At 35.3% G+C, this 20,013-nt stretch overlaps 1 protein-coding gene across 2 annotated transcripts; it reads left to right on the top strand.

The window, feature by feature from the left end:
* The first annotated feature begins 5,183 nt into the window (after nucleotides 1–5,183).
* On the top strand, nucleotides 5,184–11,954 carry LOC148855361 (11-beta-hydroxysteroid dehydrogenase A-like). 2 transcript variants are annotated; one of them, XM_088984348.1, is made up of 6 exons: nucleotides 5,184–7,580; nucleotides 7,689–7,881; nucleotides 7,970–8,055; nucleotides 8,182–8,313; nucleotides 8,430–8,594; nucleotides 11,488–11,954. In XM_088984348.1, the coding sequence occupies exons 1-6, from the start codon at nucleotides 7,398–7,400 to the stop codon at nucleotides 11,716–11,718; spliced, it is 990 nt and encodes a 329-aa protein (XP_088840474.1). In that variant the 5' UTR covers nucleotides 5,184–7,397; the 3' UTR covers nucleotides 11,719–11,954. The 2 variants fall into 2 exon arrangements, with proteins under 2 accessions (XP_088840474.1, XP_088840473.1); XM_088984347.1 differs by having other exon boundaries at nucleotides 7,262–7,598.
* The last annotated feature ends 8,059 nt before the right edge of the window (nucleotides 11,955–20,013 follow it).

Here is a 20,013-nt window from a genome sequence, read left to right as displayed (position 1 = left end):
TTTGTTCATTTTTCTATAATTTATGGTTTTCTTTTTTTTGTAATTTATTTTTTCTTCAATTTTTATGATTTTCTATATTTTTTTTTGTAAATTTTCTCTCTGTTTCTTTGTTTTTTGTAATTTATATTATTTTCTTCATTTTATGTGTTTTTTCATAATGATTTTGCAATGACATATATACAACGGGAAAAAATAGAAAGTTGAGGGTAAAGTTGGAAAGTATAATCAGGGTGTTTTGACCAAACCAATTTCAACATTCTCATTTTTTAGTACAGTAGGTGGGTATAGAAATTTCTATGATTTTCTATATTTTTGTAAATTTTATATGTATTTCTTTGCTTTTTTGTAATTTATATTGTTTTCTTCATGTTTTGTTTTTCATAATTATTTTGCAGTGAAAATATAGAAGAGTCCAGATCTCCTACCAACAAAATGCATTCCAAACCCCTACAAACCTACCAAGTGCAACCCCTACAGTATTACATTGGTAGGGTGCTAGATTACCGGATTGGCTTGATGATCGTCAAGAAAAAACACCCTAAAATGAATCAATATAACGATAAGAGCATTTCTTGATCCAATACAACTTATCACGTTAATGAAGACAATTGAAAAAAAAAACATGGAAAAAACAAAACAAAAAAAAGCTTCATTTTAATCATCTAATGGATTGTTCAATGATGAAAAGAGAGAGGTTGAAAAAATCCATTCCTCCCTTCAATTCAAATTCGTGGTTTGGACAAACTATTTGATACTTGACATGTGTTGGCTCTAATCAATGAAGAGGTTCGTCAGGTAGGTACTTCAAGAGAAGATTAGATAAGGCAAGCAAAAGTCACGTGCAAAGAAGTGAGGACTCACTTCTATTTTAAGTAGTCTTATTTAAAACTGTATTTGGAGGCTCTACATGAAGGCAAAAAATTTCATGGCAATGTATATGTGGTGTGCTACTATGGAGATTATGATGTAAAAGAAATGCTAGGATATAATTTGATAATTTAAAAATTTTGAAATTATTTTTAATGTCAAAATTATTAAGGTTATTAATAGTTAAAAAATAATAGTAGTAGTTTTTAAAATGATTTACAAATATTACAAAAATATTGATAATTCAGTAATAACTATTGATAATTATTTTGTTATATGATAATTTCATAATGATAGTAATTTTAGTAAAGGTTTCCCTACCTTTCCCTTTCTTTCCCTACTTTTCCTTCAAACCAAACATAGCCTAATTGATCCAAGTCTTTGCTATAGCCGAAGACCCTGCCAACCAACTGGTTGTCACCTTTCAAAGAATAGGATTCAATGAATAACAATGGGATTGATACCTTCAATATAAGTTTTAATGGAGAGGAAATTGAATTAAGTAAAATTAAATAATTTAAATTATATTTTTTTTATCCTCACAATTAGGCTACATTTGATTTGAAATAGAAGGTAAAGAAAGGTAGGGAAACCTATACAAGGTCCTTCTTTTCCTTACCATTTCTTTTAAACCAAATACAACCTTAGAGATTGAGAGGGACTAAATTCAAAATTAAGACTATTTTAGTCAAGCAAAACTTTAACTACTTTTAATAGTATTATAGATGTAGATAGGCTTGGTTAGACTCAAGGTTTGAAATTTTGATACGTAGCAGGCTATATTGGTTAGCTGATACATATCGTATCAAAGGCTTCCCGATACTCCCCTATAAGGAATGTTTCGAGATTTAACCCAGTTCAGAGGGTAGACGGACCTTAAACCGATCCCTCTGAACCAAATTTGAAAAAAAAAACCAAAAAATAGGGGAATGAGCCCCTAGTATAGTCCAATATGCCTCTACGGAGGTATCGAGCTGTATCAAACCTTGCTTAGCCTATATGTGCACAAGACATGAGAGTGGGATGATTCCCATTGAATTACGAGTTGCTCCTCTCAGGAATCACAGATAAAGTATGAATGATGAATCACAACATAAAATATGAATGATGTCCCAATGCAAAGCTTGCAAAAGCTGAGAGGTTGGTGCGAGGACCTCTCTGTGAAGAATAAATCTGATTTGGTTGAGGTTGGATTTGGATTGAAATGAACTCCAAGTCCATATCACCAGATCACCTGCCAACAATGGACGTTTCAACATTCTCCCAACGTGATTTGACACCACAGATCTCACTATAACAGTGGGATTCACCATAAAAATATGAGATGTGCGGTGCCAGATACGTTTGAAGAGTGTTGAAACAGGTGATCCCAACTCCTAAACACGTGAGGTCCCAGGCCGTAGAAATATCCCATCAACGGTGCTTTAGTTACAAACGTGGTGGCTGAATTGATGGTTTTTCTTCTTATGGTCCCCATGTCAGCTGAATTCCGTGTTAGGTTTTCAAAGCAAGAATTGCCGATTGGGTGTTGGAACAATTCTTGGTGGGAGATCACAGCTCCCTTAACGTTGTTCCCTGGCTGCAGAGTTTTCGTGGGCAGGAGATTCGGATTTGCAGAATACAATCTCGCCCTATCGACTCTGGATCTCCTGCCCACGCCTATTCACAATACACCACTCCCCGCGAATTGGGAACATCTCCCCCTGCATAATATTATGCAGAAGATGAAATGTTCTCTATGTGTGACTGCGATAAACATGGGCAGGAAATTTGGACTTTGCCTTATCAACCATTATGGGGTTTTAACTGTTCAGTCCACCCATATAAATGTTAGCTCTACACTAGAGTTTTAATTGCCAATGCTTTATGTCAAGTGCCAAGTAATCCTTTTTAAATTGTATTGGGTTTCATTCCAGTGGCCTTCCCTTGGTTGTCATTCTTAGGGTTGTTCACATTAAATGTCAAACCAACCAAATCCGCTCGACCCAATCCGAGTTAGTCAGTTCTTTAAAATCATCGGTCGGTTTCGGTTTGTATAAAAAAATAAACCAATAACTCGGTTCAGTTTTAGTTTTCATGTATAAACGTAAAACCAATACAAATATAATGCAATAGTACAATATTTAATTCAGTTTTATATAAATATAAATATATACTGACAAAAAAATCAATTTTGCATAAAAAAATTAGTTGATTTAAATATATATTTTGATTTTGCATAAAAACTAAAAAGAAATAAAATTAAATATAAATAAATATTTTAATTTAAAATATATATAAAAACTGACTAAACCAATAAACTGACCCAAACTAACCCTTCATGTTTGAGTCGGTTTTGCTTCAAGGTCAGTCGATTTCAGTTTAATCAATAAGTAAACTGATATATCGGATTGGTTGAAGAAAATAACTCAAACCGACCCAACCCGATGCATGAATACCCCTAGTCATTCTATCTATGATCGGGAAGATCCAACAGAACCAAATCAAACCTCTCCTATTGGTCAGGTTCAGTGGTTCTGCTTTACATGCACCAATCAGTATCGGATTGGTCTCGGGTTTTGACATTACGTTCCAATTACAAATGAATTGAGATTGGTTTTGTTCTTGTCGAATTAATTAAGACCCGCTGAATGTATTTTGCTAAGATACCCTTCTTTCTCATGTCATACTTGTCATACTTGTAATTTGTCCAAATGTGTAAATTTAAAAAATTAATAGATTTATTATCAATGAATGAATTTACATCTGCCCCCCACGGAGTGCCCCACTAATGACTCTGGATCTCTTATATACAAGAATTCTATCCACGTTTATTCACATGGCAGTATGACACTACAGCTATATATTGAGAATATCTCTCCATTAATAATAACATGTAAATTTTGAAGATGTTCTCAATGCACAACTATAATGTCTGCAGGTAAACGCGGGTAAAATTTCCGTGGATAAGATATTTGAGATCCCCACAAACTCCCTGTAGCATATCCCATATAGACCTGTTCATGGGCCGGGTTTTTACTCTTTATTAACAAAAAAATGTTAGGCCCGAGTCTGAGTCCGGCCCAACCAACGGGCCTACAACTTGGGCCTGAACCTGGCCCTGATAAAAAGCCCGAAGCCCGAGTTCGAGCCCGAAACCCGACCTAATAAAAGAAATTCAAAATTTTCCCTACAAGTGAATCAACAACCTTCTTAAATTAAAAAATTTATTCAAATAGACATCACATAGGGTTTTTAGTTAGGTTTAACTATAGGTCGGACTATTTTGACAAAGCCTGAATCCGGCTCGAATTTTATGCAGGCCAGGCTTTTTTGGCTCGAAGTTAAGTCTATAGGTCAAAAAACCTGTTCAAGCCTGTACGGGGGTGGACCGGGCCAGACTGGCCCGTCGAGCCACCCGACCCATGAACAAGTCCCATGAAGAGGTCTAATCCCATATTAGAAACATCTCCCAATAACAATTTTGAAAAATGTTCCCAATGCTGAAATATCCGTTTGGGGTAGTTGTGATGTCATTATCAAATTGGAGTGTAAAAAAGACAAAAAAAAGAGCTATCAATTATGATGGGTTAGTCTCGGGCTCAGGCCTTTTTTTGGTCTAAGGCTCAGGCCTAATTGTACAGATTAATAATTAGGTTGGTTTTTCCTTTATTACTATAGGGCATAGGCCATATATCGTTTGGTTTCAGTCCTTTCGGAAGGTTATTCCATTTTACAATTATTTATTTATTTCTTTATTTTATTTTAAAATCATATTTATGATATTTTAAAATCGTATTTATGATATTTTCTTTTTTGTAGCAAGGAGATTGAATTTGCTTCTCACAGAATACGCTGCACAAGGCTGAAGGTGTGCATGAATATCTCCCTTACTGCAACGTATTTGATGTTATTATTCATGAAAAAATATTTCCAAATAATACACGGCTACTGAGGTTAGTGGGAGGCTCGGTATACGAGGAATAAATCGGAATTCTGTAGCAAGTACTCCTTTTATTGTGTCATATTCCCACATGTAACTATTAATCCCAATTCCCAATTATACACATATATATTAATTGGGAACATGTTGTTAGGTCGGTGTTTGGAGAATTGGGATGTTCTTCACACAGGACTGTCACAGAGTATACTTTGTTTTGCTACAAAGACTCCGCCTGTATCAAGACGAGACAAAGACCTTTTTTGTCCGTTAAATCAAAATAATGGAATGTGTTAAATTACTAAAATACCTTATTAAATTTTTTGTATTTTCTTTTTTTTTTTTGCCATTTTTCTCTTAAAACCTATATAACCTAGTGTTTTCCCTTTCTTCTCTCCTTTCCCTCTCCCTCACTGTCCTCTTTTACCTTTCAATTCCAGAAAGAAAATATATAATACCCAAAAGAATTATCACGATAAACAGGTAAAACGATAACTTCGGGGAGAAATCTCTATCTCGATGAACAGTTGCCGTGACCTCTGTCACCGTCGAACCAGTTGCTGCCCCGCTCTCGATGGGGATCAGAGATCAGAGGATTGCAGAGGCGGCAGATTCGAACCCCTCACAGACACCTCCGCTTCCATCGGTGGAGGATTGCAGTGGCGTCCATCTTTTGAAGATGTCCCCCTCCACTTCCTCCACCGCCTCTGCCTTCAAACCCGTCACCAATTTCCATGGCGGCGTATTCGTTTTCTTTTTCTATTTCAGCTCCTTCTTACAGTTGGCGCGACCTCTGTCACCGCCGAATCAGTTGTTACCACCTCTGTACTTCCGCCGAACCAGTTGCTGCCCCGCTCTTGATGGGTTGGTGTTTAGTAGAGCGAGCTCTCACACGTCTTTCGCACTCTGGTTCAGTTGTTTGAAGCAAGGTTAAAATTTTCACAACCGATACGTATCGTTCTGGTATAAATCCGATACATGGAATACATATAAATTATTTGTACAAGATCGATACAGACCGATACAGCCTGATACAAGTCCCCTTCTCTCATTAATTTCATTAAATTAAATTTAAGGCCGAATTATCTCTCATTAATTATATATTTGCTCCTAATATTAAATGAACTTCTCTCTCATTAATTAGTTAATTACTTCTATAATTAATGCATAATTTTAAATTTAAATTTCAGTTTTAGCGTCTAATTAATTGGAATTCTCTTCTCGTTAATTTTGTTAATTAATAACCCTCTTTCTCATTAAATTCATTTTGTTAGTATAAAACTACAAATTAACAATAGCAAGATTCAAACACTAAACATTAGGCTTTAAGAACTAGAGGATTACCACTAAGCCATGCCCATTTGCTTGTTATTTGTTTATACATTTTTATTTTTAAGTAATTTTTTCTTTTTCTTAGTGTATGCTTATCAATAAATGTTAGAATTAATTATTAAAATTTATGTATTAATAAATATTAAGATAAGTTATATTGATTATTTTAAAACTAATGTATATCAATATACATTTTAGTTTTTTTTTTTAAATTTTCATGTTTTAGTTATTCCATCATTTGCCAATAGTTATTAAGTGTGTCTTGATATCTAGAATTTTATATAGACCATTAAATTATAGTTTTTTACTTTTAAATAATTTATTTATAATCATCTAAAACTTATAACTAATGTTATTAATATATTTTTTAGGATTTATTTAAGTTTTTTAACATATTTATGCGTATTTTGATTTTTCATCTGTATCCATACGTATCCAAAGCGTATCCCGATATGTTTCTTAAAATTATCTTTCCGATACACCTTACGTTTTCGATACTTTGAACCTTGGTTTGAATTAGTTAATTATTTTTTGCTAATGTTAACGACTTGAGAGAAAAATAGGGGGGAGAAACGAGAGAAATGTGGGAGGTTGGTTTCAAGTTATGATTTTGTAGTGTAGTGGAGCATCTTGACTTGGTACTGAGGAATAAGACCCGTAGAGGGAATAAAATTACAGAAACAAAACGACGATAGGGCCGATGAAGGGGAAGAAGAGAGATCAGAGAGAGAGAGAGGGAGAGTAAGGTTGGAGAAGATGAATAGTATTTTTTCGTACCTTTGTGGATGGAAAACTAATGTAATGAGGTCTTTGTCTCACAGTCATGGTACAAGAAGAGTGGTAAAACAAAATATAGGGGGTCTTTGTCACAAACGCCATAGTATAGGGTCTTTGTAATTTATCGTAATAACATGTAAGTACGAGAGAGAATCTCAATGCACAGAGGGATGTGCCTGTGAGATCGGTGTGAAGTTGCCCGGTGAAGAGGAGATCCGGACTCACTGAAATTCACCCACTATTGGTTCGTAAAAGACTGGATCTGCTCCTCACATCTGGCGCCTCACACGCACATCCTACTATAAATTGGGAACATCTGACGTACTTATTAATTATTCACGAGAGATGTTCTCAATGCACAGTAACTGTGAGGCGCCCGGGTCATTGTTGGATTTTTTTTTTAATTATCTCTAACTGTGATTTATTCTTTTTTTTTCTCCATTGTTTGTTGTTTACTTCTTGCTGGTGCTAATCACTTACCAACTTTGGTGGTTCTAGAGCCATGAATCTGATCCACAAGTTCCTCAACTTGGTGCTTCCTCCTATAGCTCTCATCATTCTCTGTGTCAGCACACTTTTCTTGTTGATCTTCAGGTTGTTCTCTTGTATCTCACGCTCCATCTTTAGCGAGAACATGGCTGGAAAAGTCGTAGTCATCACCGGAGCTTCTTCAGGAATCGGAGAGGTTTACAGAAGTTCAACTGTCTGGAGATCAGTTCCAGTTCACTATTGCATTTCATCAGTTTATTAAACTGCACCACGCTCGCTTGATCTTTGATCTTATATTTTGCAGCATATCGCTTACGAGTATGCCAAAAGGAGAGCTTCCTTGGTCCTTGTTGCAAGAAGAGAAGCCAAACTTCAATCAGTCGCAGAAAGGGCTCGTCAGCTTGGCTCCCCGGATGTTGTGATCGTTCCTGCAGATGTTTCCATGGCTGCAGAATGTAAACGATTTGTCGAAGAAGCAGTGAATCACTTTGACCGACGTAAGCCCAAGTTCTAAATAATTGGTTCCAGTGAAATTTGGATCCCCTATAGAGTGTAATATATGCTTCATTGGGTCTGGTTTTGCAGTGGATCATTTGGTCTGCAACGCCGGAGTTGTTGTCTATTGCCCCGTTGAAGATACAACCAATGTTGAAAAGTTGAGACCTGTGATGGTAATCTATGAAGAGATAGAATTAAACATATTTCTGTCTGTCTGTAATTGACATGTTCAACTGCTTCAGAGTTCAAACTAATTAACAGTAAGAAGCTGCTATTGATGTTTGGTATATTTGTTTCAGGATATTAACTTCTGGGGACCAGTTTATGCTACCCATTTTGCTCTTCCTCACCTCAGAAAGAGCAAAGGAAGGATCATAGTGAATGCTTCAATGAAAGCGTGGTTGGTCTCACCCTGGTCGATCTTATATGGAGTAAGTCATCTCTTACCAATGGAATGAACCCACTTCTCAGTAGATCTTCTAGTTTCTTAATTATTTTGGTTTCCTTCATTAAGCTGAAATTCTTTGTGGGGGTTTTCACTTTTCAGGCAAGCAAAGCTGCCATAGTTAGCTTCTGCGAAACACTTAGAGTTGAGTTGGCACAGGATGTGAAAGTAACCATAGTGGCACCTGGGTTTGTAAATTCAGAAATCACCCAAGGAAAACACATATCCAAGGAAGGTGAAGTGGAGGTAGATCAAGAAATGAGCAAGGTGAAATAAGCTTATTGATTTTTGTTTTTTTTCTTTTGTTTTTTTTTTTTGTACTTTAGCAGATTATCAGTTTGGCAGATATGCTTTAATTTACTAGTGATTTTGTTTTCAAAAATCACAAATTTTATGGTACAAAACTAAAAGCATGTTTTCTGAAGTTTCGCAGCACTTTCTTGCAGCCACTCAATGGCCCAGTGGAAAACTATTTTTGTTCTTCCATATGCTTTTTATTTAGGATTTCTTTGCTTCTACCTAAAGCGTTTAGTACAAATTTGTGTGATTTTTTCTGCTGAAACTTTGTGGCCGGTTTTGTTTTTTGCTTTTAGTTTCTGGTTCATGGCGCCTTATGGCCTCATGGGGTGAGACAACGGGGTACCCCATCCCCCAACTCCAATGAAAACTTGTGGGTTGATGAAGATGAATATAAATAATTGTTTATACTTGTAATGTCAAATTTGACTTGCAACCAGTGTCAATGACCCATCTCGGGAATGCATTTTTATAGTTGAACAGACTAGATCTCATATGTGATGAATCCAAAACGTTTCAGGTAGAAACAGAGTAGTACAAATACTATCTTAATTGATGGCATACGGGTATTTCATTGGGGGTACAGCATAGGATATTGCTTTAACCATGGTCACAGCAGATGTGATTAGGGTGAGCAAGAAAAACTGAACTGAACCGATGAGACCGAACAAAAAATTCGGGTTAATCAAATTGGTTGGTTAGGTTTTGGTTAACTAATATAAAAGATCGGCATTAATCAAATTCGATTGGTATATATATTATATATATTTTTATTATTTATGATATAATGTTTTATATATATTTATAATTTTTATTATATATTTATATATTTTTCAATATATTTTATAAAGTAAAAAAACCGAAAATCCAACGAATCAAACTGACAGTTAAGTAAATCGATCAACCAGTTAACTGATCGACTTTGGTTCGATTTTGGTTACCGATTTTTGGAAAACTGATACTACTGATTCAGTTTGAAATTTAGGCTCACGGTTCAGTTTGAGCACCCCTAGATGTGATATCGGTTTTTTGGAATTGAAACATCTGTTGTAATCTTTCTGATTCCCTATTAGGCTGTGTTTGGTTGCAATACAAATCAATTTGCACTGATGCAAAATCATGGCAGTGCAAATGATTGTGTAAATTATGACCTATTTTTTGTTTCAAATTTTAGCTTATTTTGTTTGATTGCAGTATAAGTGAAGTAAATTAAAACATAAAGTAGGATGAAGTAAAATCCAAAACAAAATTATATAAACAAGAATTTGCATTTTTTACATTTGCACTCCCATGCATTTGTACTAGTGCAAATAAATTTGCACTACAACAAAACACAGCTTAAGCTTCGTTTGCTCTAGATTTAAACTTGACACAAATTTTGCACGTAGTTAAGCTTTGCATACATTTATTATTGTTACTATAACTTGCACCTTTACCTAATGCAGAATTTGTGCTTTTGCCTCATTTACATTCAAGGGCAGTGCAAAATTTACATCCTACATGTTGATAAAAATTTGTACCACCTTCCTCCTACCTTAAATCTCTCATATAAAATGGGGACCATATTACATCACTACAAATTAAATTTGCACTGCAAACAGAGTCTAATAGGGATACCGACACACTGGTGGTTGTATTTAAATTCAATTGAGGATCATGAGAAAATGCTGCAACCATGTGTGAAACTTGTGGTACCAGCTAGCAAGCTATAAATGCTGCCACCAACACGGTAAGGATCACTTTTAATTTGCTCTACATACTTGAGAGCACCCAAATAAGGGAAATTGGATTTGGTGCTCACACTGTTCTCATAATACTTTTCAACTATGCATTAAGCTCAGTTTGAAAGGAGTATAAATATAAATATGTAGAATGCAAAACCTTGCATTTTGTATTAATTTAAATGTGTTTGTATTATATGTATTTGTATAAAAAGATATGAGTATGGAAAATTTTCCAATGCACAGCTGTAAAGGTCAGTAAAGTACTGAATCTGCCCTCCAAACAAGGGTTAATTAGCATTACAGAAGGTCTCAAAACTTTCCTAACACCATGCTTCTTATGATGTGCTACGGAGGATGCATTATTCTGTCCTCTCATACATTTAAATTGACAGATCAGAACTGTTGAGGTTGGACTGCAAGATTTATAGCCAAAGTGTAGATTGGTCTTAGGGTGTCCTATTCAAGTTTTAATAAATTCTCAACCCAAACCTGTCCTAAATGCATCCCTACCAATTATGCACAATTTTTATGGTAAAAAAAAATTATGGTAAAATTGCTCTTAGAAATAAGTAACCTATATATAAAAAATATATGCATGAAAAAACCCACTTATTGATTGGTTACCACTTTTATGATCGATGCTGGTTGATTGGTTAATGGGTATTTCATGGTTTTGCAAAATCCTAGACAGGTCAGTGTCTTATTTTCTTTTAATTTTTGATAGTGTAACAGTCAGGTCAGTCAGTCATCAGTAGAGGTTAGTTGGGACTCAAGGGTGGGGAGAGAGACTGGAGAATGTGAAGACCCATTAATACCATAACATGGAAACCTACACAATGGGAGTAACCATTTGGTCATCAGCAGACAGACCAAGGAAACAAATTGGCCAAACCCAATATATCCTAATTGCATTTCATTGAACATTCAACATAATCAAATTTATGCACAACATCCACCCCAAATGCTGTTTATGGCTCCAATACAAAATCAGTTGCTATAAGCATTGATCTATTCCACAATAAACCTGCTCTTGAAATCCTGTCTATTGTAAAAGGTCTTAAAAGCTTGTCTAATGAATTCATATATGAGAATTGTTTAGTGATAGTTAAGCAGTGGTGATATATGTGATCAATGGACAGGTTATGTCCGGAAAATTCCCAGTTGAAAGTACAGAGGACTGCGCCAGGGCGATTGTGGATGGGGTATGCCGCGGAGATAGATATATTATAGAGCCATCATGGTACAGGATCCTGCTACAGTTCCAATTTTTGTGCCCTGAGCTTGTTGAATGGTTTACCCGCTCACTATATAAAACCAAGCCACAGGATGCAGCAACAAAGAGGGATGCCATGGGACTGAAGAAGTACTAAGAAGGTTCAAGAATGGATTAATTACTTGGATTTGAAGTTTTTCATGTATATTTGAATGCATAATAAGGTGCTTCAGAGTGGTTTTATTTACAGTATTTCTCTCTTGAAGTGATTGCTAATCGTCTCCCCCTATATGCATGGGGACTCTGCCTAAAATTAAATTCGTGATGTATACTTGTTCAAATAGATTTTTCTTTCATCAATGGAGAAGATGAAGCTCCATTTACTCAGCTTAACTCCTGCTTTATCATTACCACTCAAACAATATTGAACTTGCAAAGTCGGAAGTGGATCTGGTTATTTCAACGAAGAAACTATCAAGTCCAGAGACAGAGAGAGAGAGATGGCATAGCTAGGGTTGTACATGGGTCGGTTTGATTCAGTTGCAAGTTATTTGGCCCATCGAACCTACCTGCTCGGCTTGATGAAGTAGGCCACTCGAAAGCAACTGAACTTGAATGAAAACTGACCCAAACATGAAGAGCCAGTTTTGGTTGGTTCCTCAGTTTGGTCGGATCAGGTCCAAACTATTTAGAGCCAAAATTTATTAGCCCATGTGAAAGGGAAAAGCTGCAAATTAAAAGGAGTTATAAATTAACCACATACTGTTTAGGGACAAAACTCCAATCACTAATTTGAATCAATAAACCACAGATATTAGAATTTAGAGGGATCTAAGATAATAAAATACAGTAAAACATGCAAATTAATTGAACAATATATAGTATTAAAGAGAGAGATGATAAAATGTATGGAAGTCTTCTATAATCTTGAGTGCTTGTAGGTTGCAGCCTTGCACTTGTAGGTTGTATGACTGGTTGTTCCTTGATTTTCTTGAAGAATGAAGAAAATGGAGATTGCAGAATGGAGAATTTGTTTGGGTTTTGAACTTTAGAGTGATAGAGGCACAAAATCCTTCTATAAGAGAAAGAGCAGAACAATAAAGGGAGAATGACTCAGTCGAATTATGACTGGTCTCTTGAGCATTAAATAGATAATCAGTTACAAGGGGATAGCTATGTACAAGAGATAACAATTACAAAGTTAGAGTTTAACAAGGAAACTATCAGAAGATAAACTATCCTAGTAATGTACATGATAATGAGATAAGGTAATCCCAGTTACCTAGGATACTTATCATTGCTGAGATAACTATCCTAGTCACAAGTCTATTGAGACAAAGATACTCTAACATCCCCCCGCAAGCTTAGCGGTCTCTTGGAGATGGTAAGCTTGGTTGTAAGTTCATGAAACCTCGTTGATGGCAGAGGTTTGGTAAAAATGTCTGTAATCTGATCATGGTTGGGGATGTGATTGATTAGTAGAAATCCAACTGCAACTTTTTCTCGTATAAAGTGAACATCCAATTCTATGTGCTTGGTGCGAGAATGGTGGACAGGATTGGATGAGAGAAACTTGGCACTCAAATTGTCACACCAGATGATAGGTGGTCGAGGGAGCTTCAATCCAAGTTCCTTTAGTAACATCTGGAGCCAAAGAAGTTCAGCGATAGTGGAGGCAAGACTACCGTATTCTGACTCTCTGCTAGAGCGAGAAACTGTGGACTGTTTATGAAAGCTCCATGAAATCAGATTACGACCTTGGTAAACACAAAAACCCCCTTGGGAGCGACGATCAACAGGGCAACTAGCCAATCAGCATCAGAAAAGGCTTCGAGAGCCAATTCTTGAGAAGAACAAAAAATAATGACATGGTCAATTGTTGACTTAAGATAACGGAGGATCCTCTTGACTGCACTCCAATGAACATCAGTGGGCTCCTTCATAAAATGACAAACTTTGTTAATAGAGAAGCTGATATCCGGCCGAGTAAGTATAATATATTGCAGTGCCCCTACCATACTGCGGTATTTAGTGGCATCTAGAAGAGGAGAACCATGAGTGACATCAAGTCTGGTAGATGCCACCATAAGTGCATGAATTGGTTTAGCCTCATGCATCTTGGTCTTGACGAGAAGATAATGAATATATTTACGTTGGGATAGATTGCACACTGTCTGTTCCAACCCTAGGAAGTAATGAGCTTCCCCAAGATCTTGAAGAGAAAAAGTGGTAGAGAGCTGGAGATGTGTTGAGTAAGTGCAGAATTAGAAGATCCAGTGATCATTATGTCATTCACATATACAAGAAGGAAGATGATATCAGTGCCAATCCGATGTATGAATAGATAACTATCCGCTCGAGATTCCAGAAAACCAAGATGAACCAAATGATTCCTTAATCGAGTAAACCAAGCCCGTGGGACTTGTTTCAAATCATAAAGGAAACGTTTAAGCCAACATACAAAATGTGGTCATGCTTGATCAACAAAACCCATGGGCTGTTTCATAAACACTTCATCATTGAGGTAGCCATGAAGAAAGACATTGCTCACATCAAGTTGTCTAAGATTCCAGCTATAGTGAATTGTAAGAGATATTATTAACCGAATAGTGGTAGGTTTAACAATAGGACTAAACGTCTCAGCAAAGTCAATGCTAGCTTGTTGAGTAAACCCTTGCACAACCAATCATGCCTTGTATCTTTCAATGGTCCCATCTGGACGTCTCTTAATCTTATAATGCCAACAGTTTCCCATAATGTTCTTCTAAGGAGGCGGAGGTACAAGATCCCATGTATCATTGTTTAATAGGGCCTTATACTCTTCCTCCATGGCGAGCACCCAATGAGGATCTTTCTTTGCAATAGTGTAGCAAGAAGGTTAAAGATTGGGGTCAACAGAGGCTTCTAAAGCATACCTAGGGTTTGGTTTGCGAACACCACTTTTTCCATGTGTCACCATGGGATGATTATTAAGTGGTGGTGTAGTTTAACAAGATGGTGTATTTGATGGGGATGATGATGACTGGATTAATTCAGCAGAACCAACATCAATGGATACAATAGGTGGGCTAGTGGAGGTAGTTCCAGTGGCCACTGGAATGTGTACAGGAAAAGGGCACAGATATGTAACAATAGGTGGGCCAATTGTAGTGTTGGTAGCTAAGTTGGGAACTAGAGTGGAGTTGCTAGAAGTACATGGAAAGGTATGCTCATCAAAAACCACATTCTGAGAAATATAGAGACGATCGAATGTTAAGTCCAAACATTTATACCCTTTGTGATGTAAACTGTAACCCAGAAATAAACAACATTTGGAGCGATAGTCTAGTTTAGATCGATTATAGGGTCTAAGATGCAGATAGCAAGCACATTCAAAAGTGCACAATATATTGTAATCAGGGTGTGTGCCAAAGAGACTCTAAAGGGAATTTCATCTATAGTATTGGAGTAGAAAGTCGGTTAATTAAAAAAACTGTAGTCTCAAAAGCATCATACAAGTGATGTTTGGGCATTGAAGTCGTAGCTAGGAGGGTGAGATCCATTTCAACAATATGGTAATGGCATCATTCTACAACCCCATTTTGTTCATGAATATGAGGACATGAGAGACGATGAGTGATGCCCAAATTGGAGAGAATAGGTAGAAGTGGCTTGTGCTCTGTACCTCCATCTGTTTGTAGAACTTTGATAGAAGTATTCAATAAATTCTCATCATTCTTCTTAAAAACAACAAAGATAGAAATAACTTGAATTTTAGAAGCCAGAGGAAAAATCCATATATACTTGTTGAGAGCATCAACAAAAATCAAATAATCTCGAAAACCATGTCTGGTAGAGACAAAGGCTGGTCCCCAAACATTAGAAAATAAAAGTTCTAATGGATACTTTGCGACAAAATTACTAGTAGAAAATGGCAAGGTATGACTCTTGCCCAGAGGACAGGATGAACAAAAAGAGATGTCCTTATTTGAAACTGGAAGTAAAATGAAGATAAGATGTGAGCAGCAATTCGCTTGCTAGTCCTAGCCACTTATGCCATATTGAAACAAATACTTTCTCACCAATGAATGCCGATGGAGCTTTATTTGTGCAATTTGCCTTCAGTTGATAGAGCCCTCCTTTGATCGACCCTTGGAGGAGAATTTTCCCAGTCACATTGTCCTTAATAGAGAAGCCAGTAGCGTCAAAAATAAAAGTTGCATTATTATCCTTACAAAATTGGCTGATAGAGAGTAAGTTCTTAGAGATATTAAGAACTCTGAGAATATTATTCAAAACAAGAGACCCAAAATCAGTATTCATAATAGAAGAGCTAATGTGAGATATTTCTAGACATGTACCATTTCCGATTGTGAAGAGAGATTCACAAGATCTGTAGTCATATGATTAGTTGCTCTTGAATCATGGTATCGATTGTCATCACAAACTGAGTGCGAAGATGATGTTGTATGAGCTTGCTTGTTATTTTTATTGGAAGTAAGTTCTAGATAACAACAACAAGTAGCTGTTGTATGGCCAAGATACCCACATAGTTGGAAAACTACTGTGGTGTGCTTAAGATTGGATTTGCCTCGATTATTGTTATGGTTGTAGGAAGTTTCTTGGAATTGTCATAATCACCACCATTATTGAATTGTCGAGGCTTATAAGAGGATGATTGATTGTGATTGAAGTTTTTCTTCTTATTGGCCAATTAGCAAAGGGAGATTCCAGTACAGATTGTGAAAAGAGTGACACTCTTAAGTGCTTTTTAAAGTAAGTAATAGACTTTGAATTTTAGGAAAATAGAGACTATCTAGTCGAGTAGTCATAAATAGCACAAAAGTATCATATTCAATAGGTAAACCACCAAGAAGATAATGAATTTGACCAACATTAGTGAGGAAATGTCTAGAGGCAACTAATGCATCAAACAAACTTTTAATTTTTTGAACATAATCAGTGACAATGGGAGTACCATTCTTCAGATAGGCTAACTCTAATTTCAAATCATGGATTCTAGTCTGACTTGAGGAAGAAAATAAGACATGAAGTCGATCCCATACCTCTTTGGACATCTTATAGCTGACTACTTGAGTCAAAACTGGCTCTGTTAACGAAGATAATAACTGGCTTATGATTTACTGGTCTTGTTCGATCCATGCTGCATGATCCAAGTTGCTGTAGTTGGATCCTTGGCTACTTCCATCTTCCAAGAAGAGTGGGGGACAGGGAAAAGATCCGCCTACATAGCCATATAGATGATGCCCTCTGAGAGATGGTGTAGTTTGAGAGCTCCAAAGCAAGAATTTGGTATGATACATTTTTACAATCTGTCGGTCTAGGCTGCATCTGTCTCTGGACAGCATGAGCAGTGGTGCTTGTCTCTGAAGCCGTGGACGCTTGTCAAATGGCTCTGATACCATATAAGAGAAAGAGCAAAACAATAAAGGGAGAATGACTGAGTCGAATTATGACTGGTCTTTTGAGCATTAAATAGATAATTAGTTACAAGGGGATAGTTATGTACAAGAGATAACAATTACAGAGTTAGAGTTTAACAAGGAAACTATCAGAAGACAAACTATCATAGTAATGTACAGGATAATGAGATAAGGTAATCCTAGTTATCTAGGATAGCTATCATGGCTGAGATAACTATCCTAGTCACAAGTCTATCGAGATTGAGATACTATAACACCTTCAAGTTCATCTTAAAAGAAGCTAAAGGACAAAGGCTAGAGGTTAGAGGAGCATCAATTTTTTTTTTCAAGCCCCAAACTTTACTCTAGATGGAGGGGTGGCCACCTTAAGAATTTATTAACCATTAATTATCAAAAGGAAGAAAAAATAATATAGGAGAGAACATAGCTCACTTGCCCCATACCGAGGATTAGATAATGAAGGAGCATCAACAACTATTAAAAGGAGAAAGGACAACTTCTAATGCATATTGGGACATGTAAGAGAGAGAGAGAGAATTGGGTTTCCCATTTTTTGCATCCAAGACTCTAGACTAGAAGATTGGTAGAGGTGTAAAATGGGCCAGTCGGGTCGTGCTAAAGGCGGGCCGTGTCGCCCTCCTCGATGGAAATTTTGGGGGTCGTTCTGGCATGGTCCACGACCTAGGCCTTGGCAGGCCCGGGCCGTGCTATGCTGTGGGCCTGGGTCGGGTTGGGCTGCAAGCCGTGTTGGGTTGGGCCAAAGGGCAAGCCTTGGGCCGAACCGGGCTGCACTATTTTTATTTTTTTGTTTTTTTTTGAAAAGTTTGATTTCTTATCTAAGTAAAATTGTAAAACTAAAATATTTAACTTTCCTTTGAACTTTGGGAATTGGAAACTATTTAAGAATTAAGAAATGATAAATCTAAGTTATCTACCACATAAATGAAAAAAAAAATACTTAACCAAATTGAAATAAGAATGATGGAATAACAAATTGGAAGAAAAGGAATTTTATTTCATTTAAATTTGAATGGAACAAATTACAAATACAATGATTGGATCATGGCATACTTGGATGAATCATGAATGAAATATGAAAATGGAATAAATTAATAAAATATAAAAAATACAATTTGGTTAAAAATTTAAAATACAAAATTACATTGTTAAAAAATTAAAAAAAAATATATGAAATACATCAAGTAAAATTAAAAAATTACAATAATTTGAAAAAATAAAAAATTCTATACGAGTAGTCAAATTCATGAATCATCATTCATGACTTTCATCATCTGCTTTGGGTGAAATATCTGGTGCAGTATCATGCCCTCCCTTGTCTTGTAATCTATCTTTTGCATCTAGCCAATCCTTGAAGCAGATGCACATCTCTATCCAGTACCCTGGTACCTACACTAAAACAAGACTTCGATGGAAATGTAGACACCAGAAGGGTTAGTAGTTCACGTGCCATGACGATGAGAATCAGATTATTTTTTGAATGTTCACTCCATAAGGCTAAAATATCAAAATTATTTGATCCTTCACCTAAATTAGAAAAAATTGCTTGTAAATAAAAATTAAGTTCAATAAATGAACTTGTTGTAGACCTAACAGATTTTTGCCATCTACCTATTAAATAAAAAAGTTTTTCTCTTCTACTATTGGGCTCAAGGTCAAAAGTAGAAGAAGATGATAAACAAGTTGTAGGAATATTTCCTACAACTTCAAATTCATACAAAGTGTACATTTCAAATAATAAAATAGTAATTTCTTCTTTTTCATTTCCTATATCAGTATTTATATTTTCACAATATGATCCAAGTAAAATATCTAAACCTTCTTTCCTAATCCTAGGGTCTAATATTGTAGCTAAACAATAAAGGGGAAAAATGTTCTCCCAATATTTTTTAAATTTATTTTTCAAAATTTCAATAATACATTGAAATTGTGGACTATTTCTATATTTTGCAAAACAATCACTAATTACCATTAATTGATAAGGTAAATTACAGCTGTTAGATAATAAATTCCAGATAATTCATTAGTTGTACCATAAAAATGTTTAAAAAAATCTCTTATACAGATTGTCATTTCTTAGTCTTCCTCAAATATCATATCATTAGGCATTTTTAAATTATACAAATTAGAAAGAATTTGTTTATACAACTTTCTAACATATCATAGGCAGAATTCCACCTATGCTTTACATCTAATATAAAATGTTTATATTTTAAACCATAATTTTGACATGAATATTTAAATTCTTGTTTTCTTGCCCTTGAACTTTATATATATATATATATATATATATATATATATATATATATATATATATATATATATATATATATATATATATATATATATATATATATATATATATATATATATAATACAATTTCTAATTTTTAAAATATGAGTAGAAATAATATTCAAGGAATCTTGAATACATATGTTTAAGATGTGACATGCACATCTAATATGGAGTAATTTACCATTTAAGCATGGTTTTAATTAAGATTTTAAAATATTTATTGCAGAATCATTATTTCTGGCATTATCAAAACTATCTATAAGCATGCAAAGTATTTAAAATACTTGTAGCAATAGTTGGACCACCATTCAAGTCTAGTAAACTTAAAATTCTTTTATTCAAAAGTCAATTTTCATCAATGAAATGGTCGGTAACACAAATATAACTAATATTAAATTTGGATGTCCAAACATCTGAAGTAATTGTAACTTTAGAATTAAGATTTGCTAACAAAGAAATTAATTTTTTTTATATAAATAAAAAATTTTGAAAGCATCAGTTCTTATAGTATTCCTAGAAACTTTTTTATATTGTGGGTTTACAGAACTACGAAACTATTTTTCTAGCTTTGTATCTTTAGCTAATATATATGGTTGTTCTGCATGTACAATGTGTTTAGCAAGTTCTTGTCTCATTTTTTTCTTGTGAATATTTAGAAGTACCAAAACTCCTCCTCCTCCCAATCTGTGTTTGGGTTGTTTCTCTCACTTCATCT

The sequence above is a fragment of the Nelumbo lutea genome, chromosome 4 (genome assembly GCF_056320005.1).
Source record: "Nelumbo lutea isolate HS-2025 chromosome 4, American lotus-T2T, whole genome shotgun sequence".
Taxonomy (NCBI): domain Eukaryota; kingdom Viridiplantae; phylum Streptophyta; class Magnoliopsida; order Proteales; family Nelumbonaceae; genus Nelumbo; species Nelumbo lutea.
This window is presented reverse-complemented; position numbering and strand designations above follow the sequence as displayed.